General features: G+C 46.2%; 1 protein-coding gene across 2 annotated transcripts; it reads right to left on the bottom strand.

Annotated features, from left to right (window-relative positions):
• Positions 1-234: 234 nt before the first annotated feature.
• LOC129384248 (uncharacterized) lies at positions 235-23,321 on the bottom strand. 2 transcript variants are annotated; one of them, XR_008611990.1, is made up of 7 exons: positions 23,175-23,321; positions 20,224-20,247; positions 16,600-16,626; positions 15,056-15,129; positions 8,813-8,914; positions 6,675-6,801; positions 235-441 (listed from the first exon to the last, which is right to left on the bottom strand). XR_008611990.1 is itself a non-coding variant. In XM_055069464.2 (6 exons), exons 1-6 carry the CDS (start codon positions 23,291-23,293, stop codon positions 281-283), a joined length of 507 nt encoding a protein of 168 aa, XP_054925439.1. In that variant the 5' UTR covers positions 23,294-23,318; the 3' UTR covers positions 235-280. The 2 variants fall into 2 exon arrangements, 1 of the variants encoding a protein (XP_054925439.1); XM_055069464.2 differs by lacking the exon at positions 6,675-6,801 and having other exon boundaries at positions 23,175-23,318.
• Positions 23,322-23,890: the final 569 nt, after the last annotated feature.

Genomic DNA, 23,890 nt, shown 5'->3' with positions numbered 1-23,890 from the left:
TAATGTCCTTGTTGACGTCACAGCTTTGAAGGAATAGTAACACCTGTTGCTTGTGTCATCAAAGTCTTGCCCGGCTTGCCAGAGTCTACCGTCGCCAAAAATCCTGCGTGCGCTGCATTCGTGATCCGGCAACACAATAGAAAGTACCATAAGGGCAGAATGACCATAAAAAACTGCTCCGTTTTTTTTTATCCTGCTAGAATTAAAATACACTGATACCGTTCACTAAGACCGTTTTGCTCATGTGCTTGATTACAGGTTTATTCGTTCTGTCATATTTTTAACGTCTTGGCTCGTTCACATCGTACTGCTCGCACGGGTTATCACTTTCGGTTATGTCGTAGGTGTCCTGTGCGCATAGCAACTCGAGCTTCTTATAGCATTCAGTATTCGTGTTCACTTCTTCTCTTGATAACCCCCACAGCAGGCAGTTTCGCATTCCTGAAAACATGGTTGAATGATATATGTTGTATGTATTATGTAAACAGTGTTCACAAAGAGTAAACACAACTGCACAATGTGGTAGATTGGCACACTAAACGCAAAACTGGCTTCTCCTATCAAAAGCTAGCTGTGTTAGTTTGCAAGTTGGTAATGGAAGATCCAAAGGCGGCAGTTTTATTAGCGGCCATATCTTTAATTTTCTCTGCCCCACCATTTATTGTAACGGGCTACCTGACCAAATACATATCACCTAAAGATTAATTTTGGAGAGCAGGCAGGCTGTGTGCAACTTCCGACGTCATTTGCCAGTCTGCCTCCTCGCTATCCTTTTTGCTATTCTACTGGCGTGGTTTAGTTTTCACCGCGGTATAATATAGACCAGAATAAATATATAAATCACGTCTGTGGGGGTTTTTTTGTTGATACAAGATGCTTTCAATATGTGCTGCAATGTTTCTTCCATACCAGCACTGATTTTCTCTTTCTTTTGCATTTTCCTTAATAAACTCCAGTTGTTAGTGTTTGTGGTGTAGCATTCTTTTCTGGATTACCGTCATTTTTCGCGCTCATTTTAAGAATGCAATAATTCCAACTGGCCCACCTGTTCACTTTGCTGCAATTCGCTAGTGGAGAAATGGGACAAAAGCTGTATTCGTCTCAGTAGCGCTGCCACCATTTAGTGAAAGTTCGCCAACCCACCCATTTTGTTTTTTTGAAGCCGTGTTATCGTTTTCCAATTACAATAAAAAATTCGCACATTCAATTGAATCTAAATTCAGTAAACTCATCCTCAAAAGCATTCTGGAATGATTCTGCACCATACGGTGTTTTCTTGATACATCTCATACAAACCCTGATTGAAAAATGGGCAAGATGAGTGAGAGAGAGAGAGAGAGAGAGAGAGTGCTCTTTATATAAATGCGGGGAGCTTTGCCGGCATAACGCATTCTCCTACTGAAAACTATGCAAGGGCAGACAGAAGGGAGAGGAATGCTCTAGGAGAATGCAAGCAGACGAAAAAGAACGTCAAGTAAAGAAAATACACTTTCGCTGTTCGTTGTTCGAATATGAGTCGTCTTCTCTTCACTGATGGCTTTTTAGATGATCTGTCGATCCAACTAATAGCTAGCACTTTCAGGGAAACCCAAGAGATTTCGGGTAACTATTTAAGAATGTGAAGGCTTGAGGCTACAGTGATTATGTTGACCAAGGAAATAATATGCGTCTTAGTGTCATAGGGCCCAGACATATGGCTGCCCATTGTATAAGGTATACATATCATTCATCAACGTACGCTCTAGAGTCTAATATAATGTACTCGGTTGTTTTCGCAGAGCCAAGGTTGTCTTAACAGGGGCTTTCAGTTTGACCAAGGCAGTAGAGGAGGCTGTTCGTGAACGCCATGTTTAGACGTTCACGGATTTCTACACTGTACTAACCAGAATAATAAATCAACGCTTCCAAGGCGACTAGGCTTGACAAGAGAGATGCTCTACCATCAACTATGCATGTCTTGAGAACGCTCTATCGTCCTATTACCGTTTCTTGCAGCGTCCTATTACCCACGATGTTAAGGTGAGTAGCTTACACGAATGAAGGAGTGAACGTCAAGTTTCGGCCGTTTCTGTTTTGTGATATCTTCATTGACAGAAACGTTGCATTGAGATGGGTGATTATTATGTTCAAAATATGTAAGTAGTGCGTTTGCACATGCCATGCGGACATGTCAGGCACTAGCAATGCGTTAAAATGAGGAAAGTTAGCGCGCTCAGCGAGAAACTTGTACGCGCTCCGAAGCACTGGAGGGGGCCACGGAGTGCTGACGCGCGTCACACCAGCTCCGCACAGTTTCTATGGGTTTCGGCAAGTTCTCTACAGATATCCCCTTGACAGTATTCCCAGGTGCTTGCGAACGTTCTACGGACTCTTTAGATACCAGATTTCGGCAGGTGAGCCCGTTTTCCGGCCACTTTTCGAAGATTTACCCCGTCACCATGTCAGCACGACAGCCAGGCTGGTAGACAAGGCACAGTAGGCCTAAGCGACAGCGGAGCCCCGATCCGCTGCACGGCTCCCGGGATGGAAGTCGTGCAAGTCAAAGGGGAGGAAATATTGCCGACGGAGCTCGGTAAACAGCAGGGATGGTGCGAGATTAATCGTAAGATCAAGAAGGCGGCGGGAGACGACGACCCGGTGACGAACCAGCAGCCACGACAGCGTCCTCCAAGAAGGCGGCGTCTATAAAGAAAGCGACACACTACGTGCGTAAGATCACCATGGCGAGCCGAACGCCCAACCTACTCACGGACGGCTACAAGATCATCGCGCGACCCCGGGACGGCATCAACGTGTCGAACTACCAGAAGGACCGCGTCCATTGCTGCATACGCAACGCAGGAGGCGTGGGTCGTGAGGCAGCTGAGGAGGACAGCGTTTGTATCAACGAGGGTCAAAACGTCATAGTGGTGAGTACTCCGTCAGAACATCGCGCTAGACAATACGGCAGCATTTGTAAGCTGCGCATTGGCGACAACGAGTTCGAAGCAAACGCCTACAGAGTGGCTACGGAGAACACGTTCCAAGTTATCACCAGAGGCATATCGCTAGACGAAAAGCCGGCGGACCTGGTGAGGAGTCTCGTGAGCCATCGTAACCAGAACGTCCTGCGTGCCAACTGCATGGGGAACACGAGCAACGTAATCATCCTCTTTGACGGCTACTACGTGACCCGTTTCGTGAACTACGGCGGTATGGTGATGATGTGCTCTCTCTACAAGAAATAAATTGACATGTGCTACGAGTGCGGTCGTCTGAGACACAGGAGGGACGTGTGCCTCAACGCGAACGACAAGAAGTGCCGCACGTGCGGATACTGCAACCCGCCCGACGATCATCGGTGCGAGCCGGTGTGCCAACTGTGTGGGAAGGTTCACCTCACCGGGTACAGCAAGTTCAAAGCCAAGTAGAAGACACCGTACCTAGTCAAACGACGACAACAGAAACCCAGAATGGGCGATGAGGCTGCGGCCACTTACGGCAGCAGTAGCTCCTACGACTACGGAGAGGAGAGCTGCCGACGACGCCCGCCACCGAGCTATAGTTAGCGGCGACAGCCGCTCGACCTCGAGGGAGAGCCGTGTGCGTAGCCGCACTCGCTCCCGCATTCGTTCTCGAGCCCGCTCTCGCACCGGCTCCCGCCCCCGCTCGGCGAGGCCTCGCAGCAGGTCAACGGCCCGTGCCAGCTATGAAGCTGCAGCGGAAGGACGACGAAATCCCAAACCCCCACAGGTGAGCTGGGCGGCTGTCGCCTCCGGAGACGCATTCGTGCGCCGCTATCGCGAACCAACACTGCAATTAATAAAAACCCCGGAGCAACTAGAAGCAGCAGTAGCGCCCAGAGTAGGAACTGGGAACAGAAAGACTGTTACAGAAGCGACTGGAACAGCTAGAATCCGTCATTCAAACACTACAGCAGGAGAATACAAGGCTAAATAACGAAATCACGTTAAAGGGGCCCCAAACGACCCCCTCTCCTCATCCTCCGACCAAACCCGTCACCGCAGACACGGCTGCTCGAACGGTCCAGAGCACGGTGGAAGTCGTGGAGGCGCAAGACGCACAACCCGCTCCTACTAAACACAAGGCGCTAGACCTGGAACAGGCCGATACCAAATTGCAAACACGCGAGCAAAAACTCCGTGAGCAAGTCGACAGACTCGAAGAAAAGGTAGACGCGATGATGACGCGACAAGCGCAGCAAACAACGCAACTGAACCGAGCAATAGGTTAGCAAACCGCGCTAACCCAACAGCTGAGGAGTGCAATAGCGCAACTCACTCAAATGGTCGCGATGCTGCAATCGCGCCTAGAAAATATTGAAATGCGCGGAGCGGGTCGCCCGGTACGGACGACCGGCAAACCGTACCTTAGGCTGGTACCAGAAGAAGAGCTTCAGGATCAGCCGGACGGCAAATAATGAGGACAGTCACCATGTCTCGACATGACACCACACAAACACAACGCCCACGACAGCGTAACACAAAGCACACGTAAATGACGTGGCAGTGGAACTGCAAGGGGTACAGGAGGAAACGGGGGCATCTTCAACAATTGCTATGCAACCGGGAACGGCCGGACGTAATACTATTACAAGAAACCAACGACCCCGTCAAGCTGGCCGGTTACAAAGCGATCGACGAGGCCGTGACCGCGGGAGCACCGCCGGCCGCTGCAACGCTAGTGAGACACAAACCAGCCATTTCGCAACGCGAACTCAAGAACGTCAGATTACCACACGCACTAATCGAGCTTATTCCGACGAAAGGACGCAACCTGTTTGTATTGAACGTGTATAGTACACCTAAAGGCAAACACCGCTTTAGCACGTTACTGCGAAAGGCGAGCGAAGCAGCCGGCGACGGGCCCTTAATCATCGCGGGTGATTTCAACGCCCCTCACGCGGCGGGGGGGTACAAATTAGACATGCCGAAGGGTAAGCACCTGTGGGAAGACGCGTAGAATGAGGGCTGGAGCTCGTTACGGACCCTTCCGCGCCCACACGCAAGTGCAACAGCGTATGTGCGGACACTTCGCCCGACCTCCCGTTTACGAACGACGTCGCTGGCACGCGGTGGCATAACACGCAAGAGGACTTGAGTAGCGCTCACTCGGTGATCGAAATGCAGGTCGACGCGGGGCCGCATTACCATCACCACGGTCATCGGGACGGCACCAAGGGCAACCACTATCGGCTGGTGGAATGGAACGCGTTTATCTAATCCAGGAAAAAGCATAATCGTAGCAGCGAGGCAATCGACGACATCGAGAGCGGGACCGTGACGCTCAGGAGCGTCGTTGAAGCGGCGTCGCGGGAGGTACCGCAGGAGCACACCTAGAGGTGATAGATGGTAAACTGCTACACATGTGGAAAGCCAAGCGCAGCCTGCAAGACTGGTGGAAGCGTGAACGACACAATCGAACGCTACGCAGACGCATAGCACGGCTAAACAGGGACATAGAAGACCACGCGTTGCAGGTATGCAAAACGCAATGGGAGGAGACGTGCACCGGTATGGAGAACCAGCTAGTAATGGCCAAGACATGGCACCTCCTCCGGCATCTCTTAGACCCTGGGGAGACAAAATCAGCGCACGTACATAAGATCAGCAGGCACGACTAGGAAGGCACGTCCGTGGACTTTCTAGAAACCATGCGAACCCGGTACGTCAAGGCAACTAGCCCCGTCGCGCATCCTGCTACGCGGGCGAGAGTAACGCGAAGCTAGATGAGTACTTCAGCGTAGCAGAGGTGAGGGTGGTGCGGCACAAGCTCAACAGAAAATCGGCGTTGGGCCCGGATGGTACAGCCAAAAACACGCTCCGCAACTTGGACGAGAAATCAATGGAACGGCTGACGGATTACATAAACTTGTATTGGAATGCAGGTGCCAAACCGAGTTCGTGGAAAACCGCGCGCATAATTCTGATCCCCATACCGGGCAAACGGGTACAGATCGACAATCTTCGACCAATATCCCTGACGTCCTGCGTCGGCAAAGTGATGGAACACGCGGTTCTCACTCGCCTTGACAACTACCTCGAGGACCGAAACATGCCGCCACCCACGACGCTGGGATTCCATCGTGGCCTTTCTGCGCAGGACATCATGATTAAACTCAAACACCACATCGTAGACAATCCCATGTGATGCACAAAAGCAATACTCGGTCTTGACCTCAAAAAGGCGTTCGACAACGTAAAACACGTCGCGATACTTGAAAGCATACCAGCATTGGGACTGGGCGAGAGAACGTACGACTGCATACGGGATTTCCGTACTGGTCGTCGTGCCCGCATAGCGATAGGCGGACTGGAATCTGAAGACATAGACATAGGTTGCACGGGCACGCCTCAGGGCTCCGTCTTCTCCCCCATGCTCTTTAACGTCGTGCTTCTCGGTTTACCCAACAAACTAGCAGAGATAGAAGGCCTCCAACACAGCTTGTAAGCCGATGACATCATGCTCTGGGTTGCTCAGGGAAATGAAGGCCACGTCGAGCAAACGTTACAGGCGGCTGTCGACGTGGTGCGGGAGTATCTGCGCGACACGGGCCTCGAATGATCCGCGGCCAAATCGGAGGTCCTGTTGTACAGACCCACGCGAAGGGGCCGCAAACCCATGAACGCCGATTCCACAGCCCAGCGTGCAGACCGAAAAATTAGAGTACTCACATCGGACGGCACCGTCATCCTGCATGTTGACAACATTAGGGTACTGGGCTTGCACCTGTAGGCCAACGGTCACAATGGCGAAACCGTACGCAGACTAGAGCATGTGGTCGATGAAATGATCAGGTTACTGAAACGTATCACAAACAGACATAGTGGAATGAAAGAAAGCGAAATGATCCGTCAATACTAGTCACATAAAGTACGTCGCCTCGTACCTCAAGTGGCAGCTGGCCGAACGAACGAAACTAGACCGCCTCATCCGCAAGGCGTACAAATGTGCCATAGGATTGCCGATAAATACCAGAACCGATAAATTTCTCGAAGTGCGTTTACACAATACCCTAGACGAGATAATAGAAGCGCATAACGTCGCGCAGTACGAGCGGTTGACAAAAAACAGAACCAGACGACACATCCTCCAGACGCTGGGCATCAGCTACCACACGCAGCAGTGCGAAAAGGTCGCGATACCGACACCGATTCGCGAGCCCATCGTCGTTTCGCCGTTGCCCAAGAACATGTACCCGACGCATGACGTCGGCCAGCGCAACAGGCGTGCGCGAGACTTGCAAAAAAATACGGCAGTAGCAAAGAAACCATTTACGTAGATGCGGCCCGATAAGGCCGATCCACGCGACGGACCAAATCGCTCTTTTGGACCACGTCGGCGCATCACGTGATAGAACGTCACCAGTTCGTCCGGCTCGCTGTTCGCCCGCGCAAGGCCGCGTCCCTCGCGGTCCAACAAATCGCCGAGGCTTTTCTCGCTTCACTTTTGGCGGCGGACCGCATGCAAACAGCAGCGATTTTGGCGTCGCCAACGAATGTTGTCCGGCAACAGAGTATCTTCAGCCAAATCCAATCTAGTTTTCGGCTCAGCAAAAGGCAGTCGTTTCATGTCCGCCGTTCCTCCTGCACGTGCGTGCAGCAAATATATATTTTAAATACCATGTCCTCTTGGAGTGAAGAGGAGGTTCTTTGTTTTGTATCCCACGTTCAGCAGTTCCCTGCTTTGTGGGACACGAGCCGGAATGATTACAAGATAAGGCGGAAAAGCGTTAGTGTAGCTGGTTGGTCTGCTCTGCCGTCTGCTATGGCGGTGCACCGTATGGATGTGCTTTGCGCTGGACCGGACCGCAGCGGGCCGTGACGTCGCATCACGTGACCAATCGGCCCCCAGACTTGGTCCGTCGTGTGGATCGGCCTTTACGAGCGGCAACGCGGTTCCTTGGTCGCAATCACGGACAACAGCGGAACTTGTGTCGCGAGCGCAACGATACGGACGGAAGAGACGGAGGCGGCCGAGAAAGCAACCATAGCCCTCCCGGTAGCCACCATTGAAGCCGAGGTGATAATAAGCGACTCGTAGGCAGCGATACGCAACTACGCTAGCGGCCGGATCTCCAGGAAAGTGGGTCGCATTCTCCAAATTCAACATGACAATATTTGCCGCAAAATGACACAGATTCTACGTATAGGCCACGCTTACACGGACCCTCGGCTCCCGGGGAGCGAGATGGCCCACGCCACGGCTCGAGGACTTGCATGCCGAGCCGCAGCGCCCGCCGGCAGTCCCGACGTCTCGCCCACCGCGAGAGCGACGCGGGAGTGGACGTGGGGGGATCGTATGACCGCTTTCAGAGACATCACGCAAAACTACAGATTGCGCAGATGTAAATACCCACCACCGCACGTCAAACTAAACAAGAAACAGGCGGTTGCCTGGAGCCAATTGCAGACACACATATATCCGAACCCGGTGATCCTTCACTTCGGCTCCCCGACATTTATTCGTCCGACGATTGTAAAGCATGTGGAGCCAGAGCGACGCTTCAGCACATGCTGTGGGCATGCACCGGTAGCGAGCAGCAGGAGTCCCCGACGAACGGGCGAGACATGACAGTTTAGAACCGAGGGGTGCGTTGGGAGGCGGCCCTGCTCAGCCACGACCTTGCTGATCAAATGTGGGTCATCCGGCACGCCGAGGAAGCTGCCCGAGTCCAAGGACTCGAGGCCGTCACCTAGGCTGAAGTGCTGATGGCCCCACCCTGTCCAAATTGCCGGAAATTTACAATAAAGTTTTCACTCACTAACATACTCCGAAGCACTGTTCATTCTTCTGAATAGTGTAAACTTACCATCACTTGATTCGCCATATGACACAAGTAGACAATTACTTCTTGCCGCAAGAACAAGGTATTCGTGAGGAAACTGCTCCGGTGGGTTATTACTCAGTTCATCTGTAAACAAAAAAAGAAAATCTGCTCAGACACTGCACTGGGCAAGTAACAATATCATTTCGATTAGGAAATAAACAAAGCGATGTGCATGGTAGTACAAAACGCTTCACTAATCCTGAACTAAACTTATAAATAAAGTGGACAATAAGAATTATTTGAAATATCCGGTTACAAAGAAACTACTTCATCTCACACTAAGACAGGAGACACACTGCCTAAATCTAACCACGCTAGCGGAACTAACGCTATAGTTACAGCATGGAAGGTTTGTGTAGGAGCTCAAATTATTGATGTATTACTTAATAGACATATCGGCTGTGTAAATGAACTATGTACTCAAGCATTTTTATTGCGGTGCCATTTGCTATTCGAAAATTTGGAGGACGCTTAAGCTTCGCCTTTAATAGCGGAACACGATAGCCTTCAAGGATCCCTGACTGCTTCTAGCGCTTCCCGGCAACTGGAGCGTATGTAACCTCAATGTTTACCGGGAAACGTTTGCCGCGAACGTTATATACGAAGGCGAACTTTGTGGTGGAACCACGGAGTCTTATGTGGGCTGCGATGCCGCAGAGGCGAGCGCCAGCTGGAGTTAATGAAAGGAACCGGGCGCGCCGCTCCATGGCCCCCAGGAAACCCATCGCGCAGGCACTCGTAAAATGGCGGGTGCCGCGACCGTTCTGTGGACGCCGTGGTTGGTTTGTGTGTGTGAAGGGGTTTCTTAGGGTTCTCGCGTAACAGAATTAAGTTCTCTCGTATAGTCAAATTACATTCCATTACATTCAAATTACATTCAAATTCATTACATACATACCATGTATGCTGTGTGCAAGTCGTAGTTTACGATTTTTCTACGTATTTTAGCTTGAGAAATTCAATTAGTTCAGTGACTTCCTTGCATCACATGGAAGGCCTGAGTATACATGGTTCGAGAATTGTTTAGCCGTAACAACATCTGACGCCGGACGCCGAAGCAGACGCCGACGCCAAATTTTTGCGACACGGGCGCTTTAAAGCTTTGGTGTTAGAACGCTACGTACCAAGCTACCCTCCTGTGTTTTTTCTAGGATGCCTCTGAAATATTTCGACGCCATATAGTTAATAGGCAGTTTTAGTACCGCGTACATTGGGTACGCAACGGCGTTGCGTACGTAAGATCACTACGTTGTGCAAAGTGCGCATGTGCACAACGCAACACGAACGGTACGTGTTTCGTACGCGGCCGCTGCGTACGCACGCATCGGATTTTTACGTGCGTGCGTAGGGAGTCTTGCGTTCTGCTCTCGGGGTTCTCGTTTGTTCGGGAGAGCGTGAGACAAAGGAGTTTCGCAAAATGGCGGCGTCAAAGACGACCAGCGGAAGACTGTACTTTTCAATTGCCTACGATTTGGCTTTGCTGCGTGAAGTGAACGCGCAGAAGCCATTCCCGAATCCTGCACGGTGGGAATGCATAGCAAAAATAGGAACTTTGTTTTTGAGAAAGTGTTCAGTGTGCACTGTTTGCGCGAAAGGCTCGACCTCCTGTTGGCGCAGTTCGCCGCAAGTGACCGTGTCATCCTCAGTAAGCGAGTAGCCGGTTTTTATTTTTCTCCATGTGATTCGTGTATTGCACACATATTAAAAGTACAGTCTCATAAAGGCCTAAGTAGCGTGAACGGGCCCACACATTACATCTCGTTGGCGAGATCAACAGCGTCTATAGTTCGACCGATGGTTCGATGCACTCGTGGACGCGACCAACGTGTAATTAATGCGACCAATATGCGTAATTAATGACGATTTTGATAGAACTTTCATTCTACTTGCATAATCGGATGAGCTTGTGTCGCATAAAAATTCGTTTTTGCAGGAAACGAAAAGCGAAATATCCGTCTCGCTTCTCGGTGGACACCCCAACAATGCCTTTAGGGCAGGGACGCCTGTGCGCGTGGCACTGAGCCGGGAGCGGAATGCTTTCACTGCTCGCGGAGGTGGCTAGGAGGGTAGGCGAAGTCATCGCTAGGGTATAAAGCACCGGAGCGCGCGCTCCTATTATTGTAATGAAAGTTTTCATAACAAGAAAACCGTACATTCGTGTACAATATGCGAAGTTAATTGCAACGAATAAAAAAACCTTAAGGTTTTCTATTTGGAGCGCTTACTACTCGCACGAGCAAACTCCTCTTTCTGGATGGTGAACTTTCTTATTTGATAAGCTTGAGTGTGCCTTGCACGAATCTTTTTCTTTATATGTCCTACTGTTTCTTGAGAAGCATCGCCACTATATCACGTGTAATGTCATTTTTTTTATGATCACTGTCTCAAAAACAATACGTCCGCGTCACTGGACATTCCCTTTGTATTTCCGTATGAAGACATACGAGGTCTCTTAGAAAGGTATACGACCTTTGGCCGAAGAAAAAAACTGGCATACCTGGAGCGTTGGAAACCTAACGACCGTCAAAGTAATCGCCTTGGGACTCAACACACATCTCCCAGCGGTGTTGCCATTGTTGGAGGCATTCCGAGAAGGCCTCTCTCGGAATGGAGTTTAGCTCAGCCGTCGTTGCTGCCTTAATGTCCTCTCTTGTTTGAAATCGCACTCCTTTCAATGGCCTCTTGATTTTGGGAAACAGCCAAAATTCGCTGGGGGCCATGTCAGCAGAGTAAGGAGCCTGTTGAACTACAGGAGTTTGGTTTTTCGCCAAAGACGTCTGAATCAAGTCCGACGAATGCGCAGGAGCATTGTCGTGATGATGCGCCAATTTCCTGTTGACCACAACTCCGGTCTCTTGCGCTGCACAGCATCACGTATGCGACGGAGGACATCCTTGTGGTACTCTTTGATGATTGTTTGACCATGTGGTGCGTACTCCTGGTGTACCACACCGCGGCAGTCAAAGAAAGCATCACTTTGACGTTGCTGCGCAGTTGGCGGGAATTCTTTGGTCTTGGTAACGGGGAATGCTTCCACTGTGACCACTGGTATTTGGTTTCCGGGTCGTACCCGTACGCCCTAGTCTCATCACCAGTGATTATGGTGTTCATGAATTATGGTGTCGAAGTCACTGTTTGAGGAATCCAGCATGTCTTGTGAGACTTCTACAGGAAGTTGCTTTTGCTCCACCGTGAGCAGCTTCGGCACGAATTTCGCCGCAACTCTCTTCATGGCCAAATCTTGGATCATAGTGGAGTGTGCAGAAAAAGTGCTGATGCCCACCTCTTCCGCAATTTCTCAGATAGTCACACGACGGTCCCGCATCACCGCAGCGTTCACTTCGGCAATGACCTGGTTATTTCGGCATGTTAATGTCCTACGGCAGCGTGGCTCACTTTCCACCGATGTGCGGCCGTCTTTAAACCGGTTGTACCACCCCTTAATCTGTGTGCTGCTCAGAGCATCATTACCGAAAGCCGTCTGAATCTTTGGAATGGTTTCCACTTGGCTGTCACCCAGTTTCTGGCAAAATGTGATGCAGTAGTGCTGCTCCAGTCACTCCGCCATTTTCCTTCAAGTAAAAAACCGACGAGAGCACTGCGCACTACCTCACTCAAACGCTGCGTCCCAGCGACTGACGCTATCGGCAGGCGGGAAAGAAATCGGGCATGCGCACGAAGGTTCAAGGTCGGCTGATGAAAACGCGATTCTTTCATATCTATGAGGCGTCCACACAAAAATATTCGGTCGGATACTTTTCTAATGGACCTCGTTCATTTTCTTCTGCTTCTTAGAAGGCGGGCGCCCGAAAATATTTCTCATCGTTCCTGAGGCTGTTTATCTGGTAGATCCGATTCGTGCGTTCTGGTGCCAGGTGGCTGCAGCTTTTTTTTGGGATCAGTCAAAGGCAGCACATTTTTTACACGCATTGACTATGCAGATTCTATATCCTAGCCTTCATTAGGAGATAGAAAAATGACAAATCTTACCGACAATTTATAAATCCACAGTGGTGTCTCAGGTGTGCTCAACTGCATCTACTATTCATTCGGATAGGTCGTTCTACACATTAGAAGAATACAGGTCACACAATATGCAAAAAAGGTGAGGCGTGCAGACCGGACACAAGAGAAGTGGACAACACGAACGTTAAGCTCTCTTCTCTTGTGTCCTGTCTGCACACCTCACCTTTTTTGCATAATGAATGCTTACCAACTAGCTCAGATTTCTGTCGCTCTAAGGTCACACAAACAGATTTCGAAAGAAAGTATCTCTGTCCAGACAATTTCAATTGGGGATATCTTTTAGCAAACGCAGTGTAACAATTTTCGCTGTAGGCATTTCTTAAATAACATAGCCCTAAGAATTGCACCTTTTGTGAAAAAGCAAAAGTATAGAGAGAATATGTATATTTGTTGTTTAAATACGGTTATACGAATGTATCAGTATACATTGGTCTACACAAGCGACAATGTAGATGTTATATTAGCCACTCGGCGTTGCCCGGCCCCATTTTTAGTTATCTAAAACCAAACATACTTTGAATTGTTGATCATTGCAAGAAATCTCAACGAGCTTTGTTGTCGTAAAGGTAGTTGAAATTAACCTGTGATTAGTAATGGTTTCGACATCCTCGTCAGTTAGTACTTATATTCTATCGAAACCAATGGTGTTGCCACGATGCAGTTATAGCAAAAATAAAAGAAACGAAACACGAACAAAACTAGGAGCTTCACCATGAATGCTGATTTTCGTACATGTGTAGATTACCGAGATACGCCTAGTTCCCAATAATAAAGAGGAATTTCTTCGTTCACTACGTGTTCTCCAAGGGTGGCGCTATCAACGAAAACCGCTTTCGACAAAAATATCACATCTGGCGAACATAATTAAGCAGACAGAGCACATAAAAGAATAAAACCATTGGTCGACCGCGAGAAACGTCACAAGTTTTCGGCGATGTACACGAAATCAAACATGGATGAAAAGTATTTGTCGTTATAAACTATTGCACACATGTAAAACCATATGTCATTGTTCTTCTGCGCTTCACAATGCGATTTCCATTAAAAAAATTCCTGTAGGCGAGATTTAAGGGGTGTGTACACCAAATTCAGAAGCTCAATCGACTTTACCTTAAGTTTTGCATGCTTACGAGGAACGCTTTCATGAATTATGACTGACAGCAGATGGCTAAAAGTTATTACATCAGAATTTTAAAGTCTATACATGAAACGTCGCTCCGTCCTCCGGTCTCGTGGCGATAGCCATAATGAAAACGTCATTGTTAAGAGCAATATACATGTAGCGTGATGTTAAACACGATCGTGGCGATGTATTTTCAGAGCGACTACACGTGCTTTTGCCAAAACACGGCCTGGAGACGCAAGTGTGCTTTTACAGCCTTGCTCCGTTGTCGAAGAAAGTGCGCACACGTGTGAAGCTGAGCAGATGCCGAGTTTGTAGTCGTCCGCGCTTTGGTGGTTCAAGCCAACAAAAGTCCGTGACGATGGGTACTCACGATTAACGTCACTCAAAGGTTAACTACCCCCCCCCCCCCCCCCCCACTACTGGAGGTAGTTTTGGCAACCAGGAGTGCGCGCTGGAAATCCTTTTGTATTAATTTGCAGGGGACACAATCGTGCACGTGCTGGTAGCCATTATGGTCCCCTAGGTGCTGTGTTCTACGCAAGAGTAAGCAAATCATCACTCCAGAATTTGGCGCTTGGGCTTCTTTAATAATAGAACCCCTGATTTTCAGCTTTGTCTAAGTTTTCCATAATACCTATTTATGACATCTTGGTTATTTGAGAGGTTTGATGACAATGGGGCCAGTGAGGCATACTTGATTACGTAATTAATGCACTTTAGAAGCAGTCATTAGGACCTATATATGAGTATCCGTTGTGACGATTATGGCAGTGCTTTCAAAACATAATAGGTTGACTATGCGGCGCTACGTTGTACAGCCTATTAAAACACTAAATTCACCCTAGGTGAATCACTTCATGTGTCAGCACTTGCATTCAATCTCGCTCATTCATTTCGGTAAAGTCCTATTCATTTCTACTTAGCAGCAGAAATATGAAATATTCGCGAAATATTGGGGAGCATGCTTTTGTTAGTTTAACAACCAATCGCACACCCCAGCAAAGCCATCACTTTGAATCGACACTTGTGTAGAATCAATGAAAAAAAAATTCAAAGAAATCGCAATTTCATACCTCCTAACACGGTCCTGAGTGCAACCTTCGTCATTCCGTCCTTGTGTGTTGTGAGGAAGTACACTTTTTCTTCTCTGGAAATATAAAAATTAAAGCACTGGCAACATTATAAGGGAAACAGCCACTACCAACTAAAATCTTCCGGACGCCAACGCCCTCTTGGTTGATGTAATGTTCAGCCAGCCAAAGGCCTGCGTCTTTTTACTGTCCGGGGACAATTACGTGAGGGCGATGTAGCTATTTCGCTAATTGAAATGACTTCACAAAGCAATAAGGTGATATACTGAAATCAGACGACGTCTACGATACCAGACGGCGGTCGCCCAGATCGCTCCACTGGAACGAGTATCTTAATTTTGTCCTCAACAAGGTCACTGTAAGAGCATAGCACAAGCCAAATTTACACGCATTCCAGTCCGAAATACTAAATAACGATATCCATGTTGCCTCTCACCTAGCTCCAGTGATTCCGTTTTATGCCCCTTTCTGCTTCATCATTCCACATATTTTGTTCTCTTGTGCAACTGCATTTTTTTTCTCTTGGCACCAACTGTCCTATTCCAATGGAACACTGACTGTGTACAATACTAATAGCGTCATCTTCCCAAATTTCACATTGAACATCAGCTACTCACGTTGCACAACTTATGCCCACGGCATTGTTGTTACTACTGATCATCTTTAAGTATACCACAACGCAATATACTGTTCTACTCTGGATTCCTAATTGCAGGTTTAAGAGACTCGAGAGAACCACTCAATGGCAATGTTTATAGGAAACATGTTTTTAGCAAGTATATTGCTTTTTTTATAAGGAAGAGTTTATACCGAGGAGCACGGTTAAGGGAGCCAAGAGCATAATACAGGGTGTCCTACAATTCCCGTGATTTCAGAAAATAAACAAAAACGCGATAATAGTTGTTCCCTTCGAAGTTTTATTCTCGATATGAAAGCGCAAGAGCTGCACGTGCTCTGATAAAGTCTGCAGGGTGAACTCGAATATCTGGAGCGGAAAAACCATTGTCACGCACTAGAAGAGCTCCAGACAGCAATTATCCGCGAGATTGAACAGGTAACTTTAGCAACTCTCCACCGAACGCATAACAATATGCAGGATCGTGTGCAGGCATGTCTTCATCTTTTTTTCTTGATGTACTTCTTGATTATTTCTTAACCGCAAATTATATATGCGAGATGGATGGAGCCATTCAGAAACGCAATAACAGAAAGTCAAACAATGGTAAAAAAAAACAAAACCGAAGTTTGTTCTAAAGCACTGGGACACATTATCGTTTACGATGTGATCCACATCAGAAGCTGTTATCAAAACCAAATTTTGTTATTGATTAAGACGGAACAACTATCTAACTTAACGGCTAATTCACGGTCTAAAAACCTTCTACCATACGAAGCTGTGCGCTAAAAATCTTTGTTATTCCTAGGATCATCACTATATTATTAAATATATCGCGCATCCATTAATAAATATTTGTCATGCGCATTATACAGATTGCTAGCCCGTTTAAAACGTAATGGTCACCTACATCTTTATCATTTGCTCCTTCGGAATTCTGAAAGAAAAACAGATAGATTATTGTTATCACCATTAAACTTGTACAAAAACTCCTTCCAAAATTTATATAAAGGTGCGGTAGAAAGGATTATTATATTTCTTTTACTATTAGGTGCCCCAACATGGGTTGTTGCAGTGTATATTCAGAAAAAGTCTAGACCTTAAAAGCATTATGTGCCAGTGGTAGCGCGAACACGTTTACAAAGCCATTCCATTAATTTGACCACTTAAACACGATTGCAGCAGCAAAATCACGCTACAGATAGGGAACAGGGAATATGAATATCATAAAATGCCATCTAGGCAGCCTCCTACGAGCTGGATTTTGTCTATATACCTAAAGAGCGGCAAATCGAAACTACTTCCAAAACAATACAGGCATAGCTAAAGCTACTGTTTTGGTTCATCGATACCTTGTCTTTGCTCTGGGATACACTACCCGCTGAAAAAGCCACAGGAGAACAACAACTACACTCGGGTGGACTTTTCTTGGCAGCAAGTTCATAGATTAGAAAATGTAAATAAAATCCACTTGATGCAGCAGTGCTATTAATCACAAAACTCTTTAAGTAAAAGTGTTGCCTCGTTGGACATTGAGGCGCTTGCAAATGAAGGTCACAATCTTCTTCATCCGGAGGTTAGCGCTACGGCAATCGGCAAAGCTGTTATGCGGTTATGTAAGAGACCTTTGGCGGATAGAGGCCTTTTTGTTGCCATTATTTATTTTCATATAAGGACTCTTCTTATATCGTAAAAGTAATGCTTCACTTTAGATATTCCTTTCTCCCTTGGACTATTCGAACCTTATTCATAGTTACAAATTTCTTTGGCAACATCACCCAATATCTATACGCGAATGCGGTGAATGTAGAGCTTGTACGCGAATTGGGAGCAGAAATATCTGAGGTTTACCAGAATTCATGTCTCCCTATCATCTTATTGGTACAACTGATGTATTTTGTCATATGCGTATTCGAATTATATTTATATGTAGTTTCATGATAACGAGAGGTGTTTGTTTACAATAAATGAACTGCGTGGTTTTGTTTTTCTTATTTACAAGCGGTCGGCTTGCGCAGATTTACCTTCGAGTTGGTAAAACCTGAATGTCCGAGGAGGCTGTTAATGGAATTCTATATTTTGTTAAGAATACATAGAGGACGCTCTGATATTGTCGTCTTGAAGCATACTCTAAAACTTCACAATCGTTAAAAGCTCGTGCAGGCTAGCACCAGTTAATTGTTGCCGAAGAAAATGTTAAAGTACACGTGTACCATAAAACAGAAAACATATAAAATTATAATTGGGCATAGCTTTTACAAAAAAAGAAACAGCCATGGGTACTGCTATCTTGTAGGTGCTTTAAGAACTCCAACATCTAAGTTCTGTGCAATATAAGTTGTTATTCTTATTTGAAATTAGGATGTGGTTTTTATTAATGATGGAAAAACACAATGCAATTATTCAAATGCAATTGTTTTGTACCGCCTGTAATGATACACATGATGAGACATTATTAGCTGCTACTACAAAATTCGCTTTACAGAGTGCAAGACAATAAATTTAACCGCACTCCACTTCAATTGGCATTTAGGTCACGGAAGCATGCTTGTATTGGTTCATAACTGTGATGGATCTCAAAACTGTTCTGCCTTGGGCGATTATTGTTTTTGCAACGTGTTGAGATCTGATCCAGAGTGCAGAACATCGTTGTTGATTTTTTGGTGGTACCCAATGAGCCACAAATTAGCATCAAATAGGTTTACGTAAGGTCAGTAAATACCCAGTAACTCCTAAACACTGGCCCGCGTGCCCATAACGCTGGGCCGGATTACTTTATGATACGAGTTGGCGTCAAACACGTTCATTAAAGAGCGGCACATGCCCAGTGGAGCAAATAGTCAGTGGTTACCGCAATAACCAGTGGTTACAGAGGTTCACTGAAGGGCGGCCCATACAATGACTAACATGCTGGCTTCAGAAAGTCGCAGAACCCTGCTGGACTTTCTGCATGATTCGCAGGATCTCAGTCATATTGGTAGGAATTTCTGTAGGGTATTTTTATGCAACAAGGCAGCCCTCCTCGAAATAAAAAGACTATCCAGTGGCAGATCACTAGGGCAATGTTCCCCATTTTCTTACTGCACAATTTTCGGGATCAATCCGTATTTAAGGTAGCGCAGACACAGCGGCGCATACGCTGCAATACGTTCATGATCAACCCACCTGCACCCTCTTCCGTATCGTCCCAAGGAAACGGTCTGATAGTCGCGAAAAAGGCATTGCAGAAAACTTGGTTAATATTGTCAAGAGAGCTTACCATGTAAAAGTGGCTCCATCTATACGTGTTTCGCAAGTGACGCCTTTGCGCATGAGAGTTGTAATTGTACATCAGTACGCAGCATACACTGCAGTTCAGAAACAGTTGTATACGTTCATGCGCCCAGGATTGTAAAATATTACGTCACGGCACTCTACTGCAGCGCCTGTCATTGACGTGATTCTGCCTATGAATTTAACCAACATAAATAAATCAATTTTTTAATGCTCACTTTCGCGTTGAGCCCCCAGAAAGTTACTACACTACAGCAATCACAGAATGAAAATGCTTGGGGAAACTGCGTGATGAAGCGGCTCTAAAATTAGCACAAAAGTCGCGAACAACTTTTGTTTCCTATGGAACCAGAGTTAAAGATGCTGAGCTTTTGCTCGTTCAATCCTATGCATAAAAGCCCTGGCGAATTCGGGAGTGATCTGGTTCTCTTTCTCTTACCTTGCGAAATTTCATTATAGCCCGCAAGTTCTCGCGAGAATGTTGCTTTTGGCACAGCGTTATTGCCCTGTTGTAGATAGACTTTTAAGAAAATCTCCACAATGATTTTCTTGTTGAAGTGGCCTGTAGCGGTCGGTATCGAATCTCAGCTGGAGAACAGCAAACTACACATGCGATGCCGGAGCGACGGTGCCGCCGTGCGACCATGACATTGGTGAGAGCCCATTTGGTGAGAGCCGACGCAGCATAAATCAGCTCGCTCGCACATTTCACCACGCTCATGGTTGTGACTTCCTGACGGGTTCGCGCGGTTGTTGCGTAGACATCGCACATACTCATTGTTCCACAGCCATTTTTTTTGCACTCTGCTGTCTTGCTGAAGTTTGTCATCAGCAGAGTTGTCAACAGGGACACCATCTGACGGCCGCACATGATAAGGTGTGGGCGTCATATTGCACTTAAGGAATTAGTGCGGTTGCCTGTTATGTTCAAAAACTCTAAAGTGCACAAAAATAATGACAAAAAATCATCAGCCAACTGGTGAATGTTAAGTTTCCTTTGAAATGAGGTGTTCTACGAAGCGAAACAATTATGTTCTCTATTTTACACGTATCACACCTGAACGAACCAGCGGGGCATTCTGCGCTGCTGCCAGAGAATCGCGGAGCGATAGATAGGAAAAGCTTTCCGAGAATTTAATAATGTTCTTCGAAACCTGCACAATAACAATTCCTTTTTTTGTACTTTCATATATACAAAGTGTCCATTTTTTTTTTCATAAAAATTGTTGCGCACTTCAACATAATAAGGTCAAATACGTACGTATTCTGGCTTTCGGAAACAACTCTGAAAAGCGAAAAAAAATGTATGAATATATATATATATATATATATATATATATATATATATATATATATATATATATATATATATATATATATATGTATATATATGTATGTATGTGTGTGCATTTTCGTCATGCATTTTTTCCCAAGAGCACGACGAAAACGTATCAGAGCAGTGCCTTCTTCGCTTAATCGAGACAGGTGTTTACACTTCACATCAATGTACTCAGTTTATTACGATAGCAATTATACGAACACTCCAGACGCATTTTGTCGTCAGCATCGCTGTCGCCGTCGGCCTCGTCGTAATGTTCCCTATAAAGTCCAATGGCGATAACACCGTCGCCGCGGGCCTGATGCTCTATGTGCGAGGGGAGGAAAGCCGAGAGAAAACGCGCCGTCTTCCGTCGCGAAGGAGGAAGTGAGTTTGGGCGGCGTCGGGCTACACCTTGTTCAGGCAAGATAGTTCTATTTGGCTTGAGCATCTTCTATCCAAAGATTTCGCGAGATACTTAGGCCTACTAATTTGATAAACAGCCATTAGCCGCATCAAAGTGCGCACAGCGTGCGCGCGTGAGAGCGCATGTGAGCGAAAAATCACACAATTTATTGTGTGCTTTGTTTTCATGTAGAAATACTGCGTTAATGTTGTGCGTCTCGGCTCAAAAGTGGCAAATTGGAGATAATGGGTCAGCTGAAGGCTTAACACGGACGATGTCAAAACTAGTTTGTTTAAAAAACAAGGTCGCCAGGAAATACTCAGCTTTCGTGGAACATTTCGGCTACTATGAGCATCCACTCACTGCATCACGTTGTCCCAGCATTTCGATTTAAAACAGTACAAAAAAGATATTTAACGCTAATGTACTTGTTGTAGCAAATTATTTTAGCTTGCTCATTGCCGACATCAAGGCATAGTTTAACACGTTCTTTATATTCTCGACCACTCCCGCGACTGTGCCAGCTGGGATCAATGAGCGCAGTGTTGAATGACACCACTCTCGGTCTAGAGCTGTGGCTAAATTATGTGGCAACAACGGTGCCATCTGTTGGCGCGGCAAGTGAATCTCGAATAATGGCTTCTTGACTCTAGGCAACGATAGTAAAATAAGGTGCGTAATTTCTATGGCTGCAATGAAATGAGCAGTAATGGTGTAATATGTTTTCCTTTTGTGGATTTTTAGCAATCGACCTTCTATGCTAACCGAAGTGAAACAGTTCTCACGTCAAAACGAGGGTTCGCTTACTTCACGAGGGTTGCAATGTGGGCTTGTTGGCAATGCATCTTGAAGGGGGGTAACGCTGCTTGCTGTGTGTGCCCCTGTGTGTCTTCTTTTGTCTCGTCTTTTAATCGCGCTACCGAACACCCCTTCGCTTATTTTTCCCAACTCTTTTAATTAGGACAGGACTATGAAAGTGCTCTCCCGAATTACACTTAGCATCGACCCCTCCCCCTATTTTCAATAAATTTGAACTTGGTCGATCGTACATTTGTGCTACGGTTATCAGGAAACATTGTCACTAACGGCAGTATGACACTATGTAACGATTCAGCGTGTAACTCTCTAGAACGGCTATTATCATAGACACAATAAGCGCTATTCGTTAGTCAACCCCAACGTGCCTCCAACTTCAGCGAAATATAAACACAGTGACTCGTATTATTCATTGAACAGATCAGAGGGAAGCAACCACATGTATTGTATAACGCACAAGAATTAGAACAAGGCGTTTGTTCAGCACCTATCTTCAAAGCCCTTACCTACCCTACGCACTAAAACTTTTAATAGTTTCCACCTACACGGGCCTCTATTTATAATAAATATCAAATCTTTGTCGTTTGTGGTCTTCTTATGGAAACGAAGAAAGTTTTGAAGCGTTTCTTATAACACCCCTACCAGGGTCAACAACGGAGCTTTCGTCATTCCTAGTTCACTCCTAAATATCCCAGACACTCCAAATTTGCCTGTGTATTTTCCCTAACATGCCTGATATTTCCCCCAAAAATATAAACTATGTAAGCGATCAAGTTTTTTTTCAGTAAACCGTGAAACAAATACTATATAGCGCTTTCGAGTGCTTGTAGACGCAATAACAGTGTTGGTGTAAAATTAAAGCGGCGCAAATATACAAAATAAGAGACACTAAATTTCACAAGGCAAATCGTAATGCTTACAGCATGTTAGGTCATAGCAGGCAAAGAGTCCAAAGCAAGCCGCATCAAACGTACAAGCTACAAAAGAATGAGCTTCCCAATGGTAAAAGCTACACTGTAAATAATTTTGCAGCTTCGGCGAGCCGGCTGTTTTCACTTCAGTGCTGCAAACTCTTGCCTTTGCTATGCGTCTGGTGCCATCGTTCTGGTGCCTAATTGGTGGAGATTTATTCACCCTGTTTTTTCTCACTTGGTTGAAATACATCCGATTCTTTTGCAATGCCTGCTGCACTGTGTGTTCTTCCTTTTTTCTTTTTTTTTGGTAAACAGGACCGCACAGATAACAATCGGAGGATTTGTGCCCCTTTGAAGGTGCATCCTGTGAGCGGAAGCATTGGTGTGACTAAATTATCTTTCCAGACAGAGTCCATGATAGGAATACTCTCACAGTGGGCGATACGCACATGGCTTGTCGCTTTTTCGGCAAATCATCACCTAGAATAACTCTACTTTTGTTTCCATCTTTGTCTTTACACAGGTTTAATGCCGAGTCAATTAGGACATCGGGCTTAATTCTCCCAAATTTTTTATTTAATGAAGATCTCAATATATATGTCTCTCAAGATAAAATACTAAAACATTGAAGTATCTTCTATCCTTCGGCTGGTTGGGCTAATTTTCTTACTACTGAGCAATCTTTGTCTCGTTACCTACTGAACCTTTGCGGCTACTTTTTGCACTTATAGCAGAAAAAAATAATTAATCGTACGTACAGAATATTTGTTTGCGTGTAGCACTCCATTGTGCGGGCAGCTCCATGATCATGTTTACGAAGCAATTCAGACTGCACACACTCGCAGTTCGTATTCATCCAGTCATCCAGGCCCATCATCTGTAGGTGAATAGCCTGTGCGCTTTGAAGGAACTGCGTGAGGATACAGGTAAAACACTGAACACCCAGAGTCCTCAAAGACGACTGAAAAACAAAATGGGCGAGCTGTTTCTGCAGCGTGACCTCTATATAAAATTGAACCGTATCGGTCTAGCATAGAACCAAGTTTAGCTCACGAAAATGTAATGGGTGCTCAGCTTTACCTTCTTTCCTCGTTTTGTACGGTTTCTTTAGGCGGAGATTTAAGTAAGGTTTCATACACTTAAGACACTTCGGAACAAAGAATAGCAGGAGAAGTGTACTGAGGGGCCTCTTTTGACTTCGCATTGCCAGCATTCCATGAGTTTTTAAGGATCGTAATGAATTTTGCAATTCATGCTCTTGCGTAAATATTCGTCAGATGAATATTGTAGGTAGGTAGTAATAAAGGATGTGTGCCATTATAGCTGGTTAGTCGTGCGAATAATTATAGGATGTGGGACTTGTACGATGTTTCATATCGCTGGCGTTCAGGTGCTTTTTACAATGTAGTAGGTAATCAAAAAGGGCATAACTGTCTCGAACACTAGAACATACATTCCCGGTGCCAGATTTTAC

This window comes from Dermacentor andersoni, chromosome 8 (assembly GCF_023375885.2).
Source record: "Dermacentor andersoni chromosome 8, qqDerAnde1_hic_scaffold, whole genome shotgun sequence".
NCBI classification, from domain to species: Eukaryota; Metazoa; Arthropoda; class Arachnida; order Ixodida; family Ixodidae; genus Dermacentor; species Dermacentor andersoni.
This window is presented reverse-complemented; position numbering and strand designations above follow the sequence as displayed.

Excerpts from the sequence above, each read along its gene's own strand:
- LOC129384248 (XM_055069464.2), bottom strand. The coding sequence starts at position 23,293 with ATGATGGGCCTGGATGACTGGATGAATACGAACTGCGAGTGTGTGCAG. Across the intron at positions 16,627-20,223 it reads GTTTCCGAAAGCCAGAATAC|AATTCCGAAGGAGCAAATGA; the intron begins GTACGTATTTGA and ends TTTTTCTTTCAG. Across the intron at positions 15,130-16,599 it reads AAGGAGCAAATGATAAAGAT|AGAAGAAAAAGTGTACTTCC; the intron begins GTAGGTGACCAT and ends TTATATTTCCAG.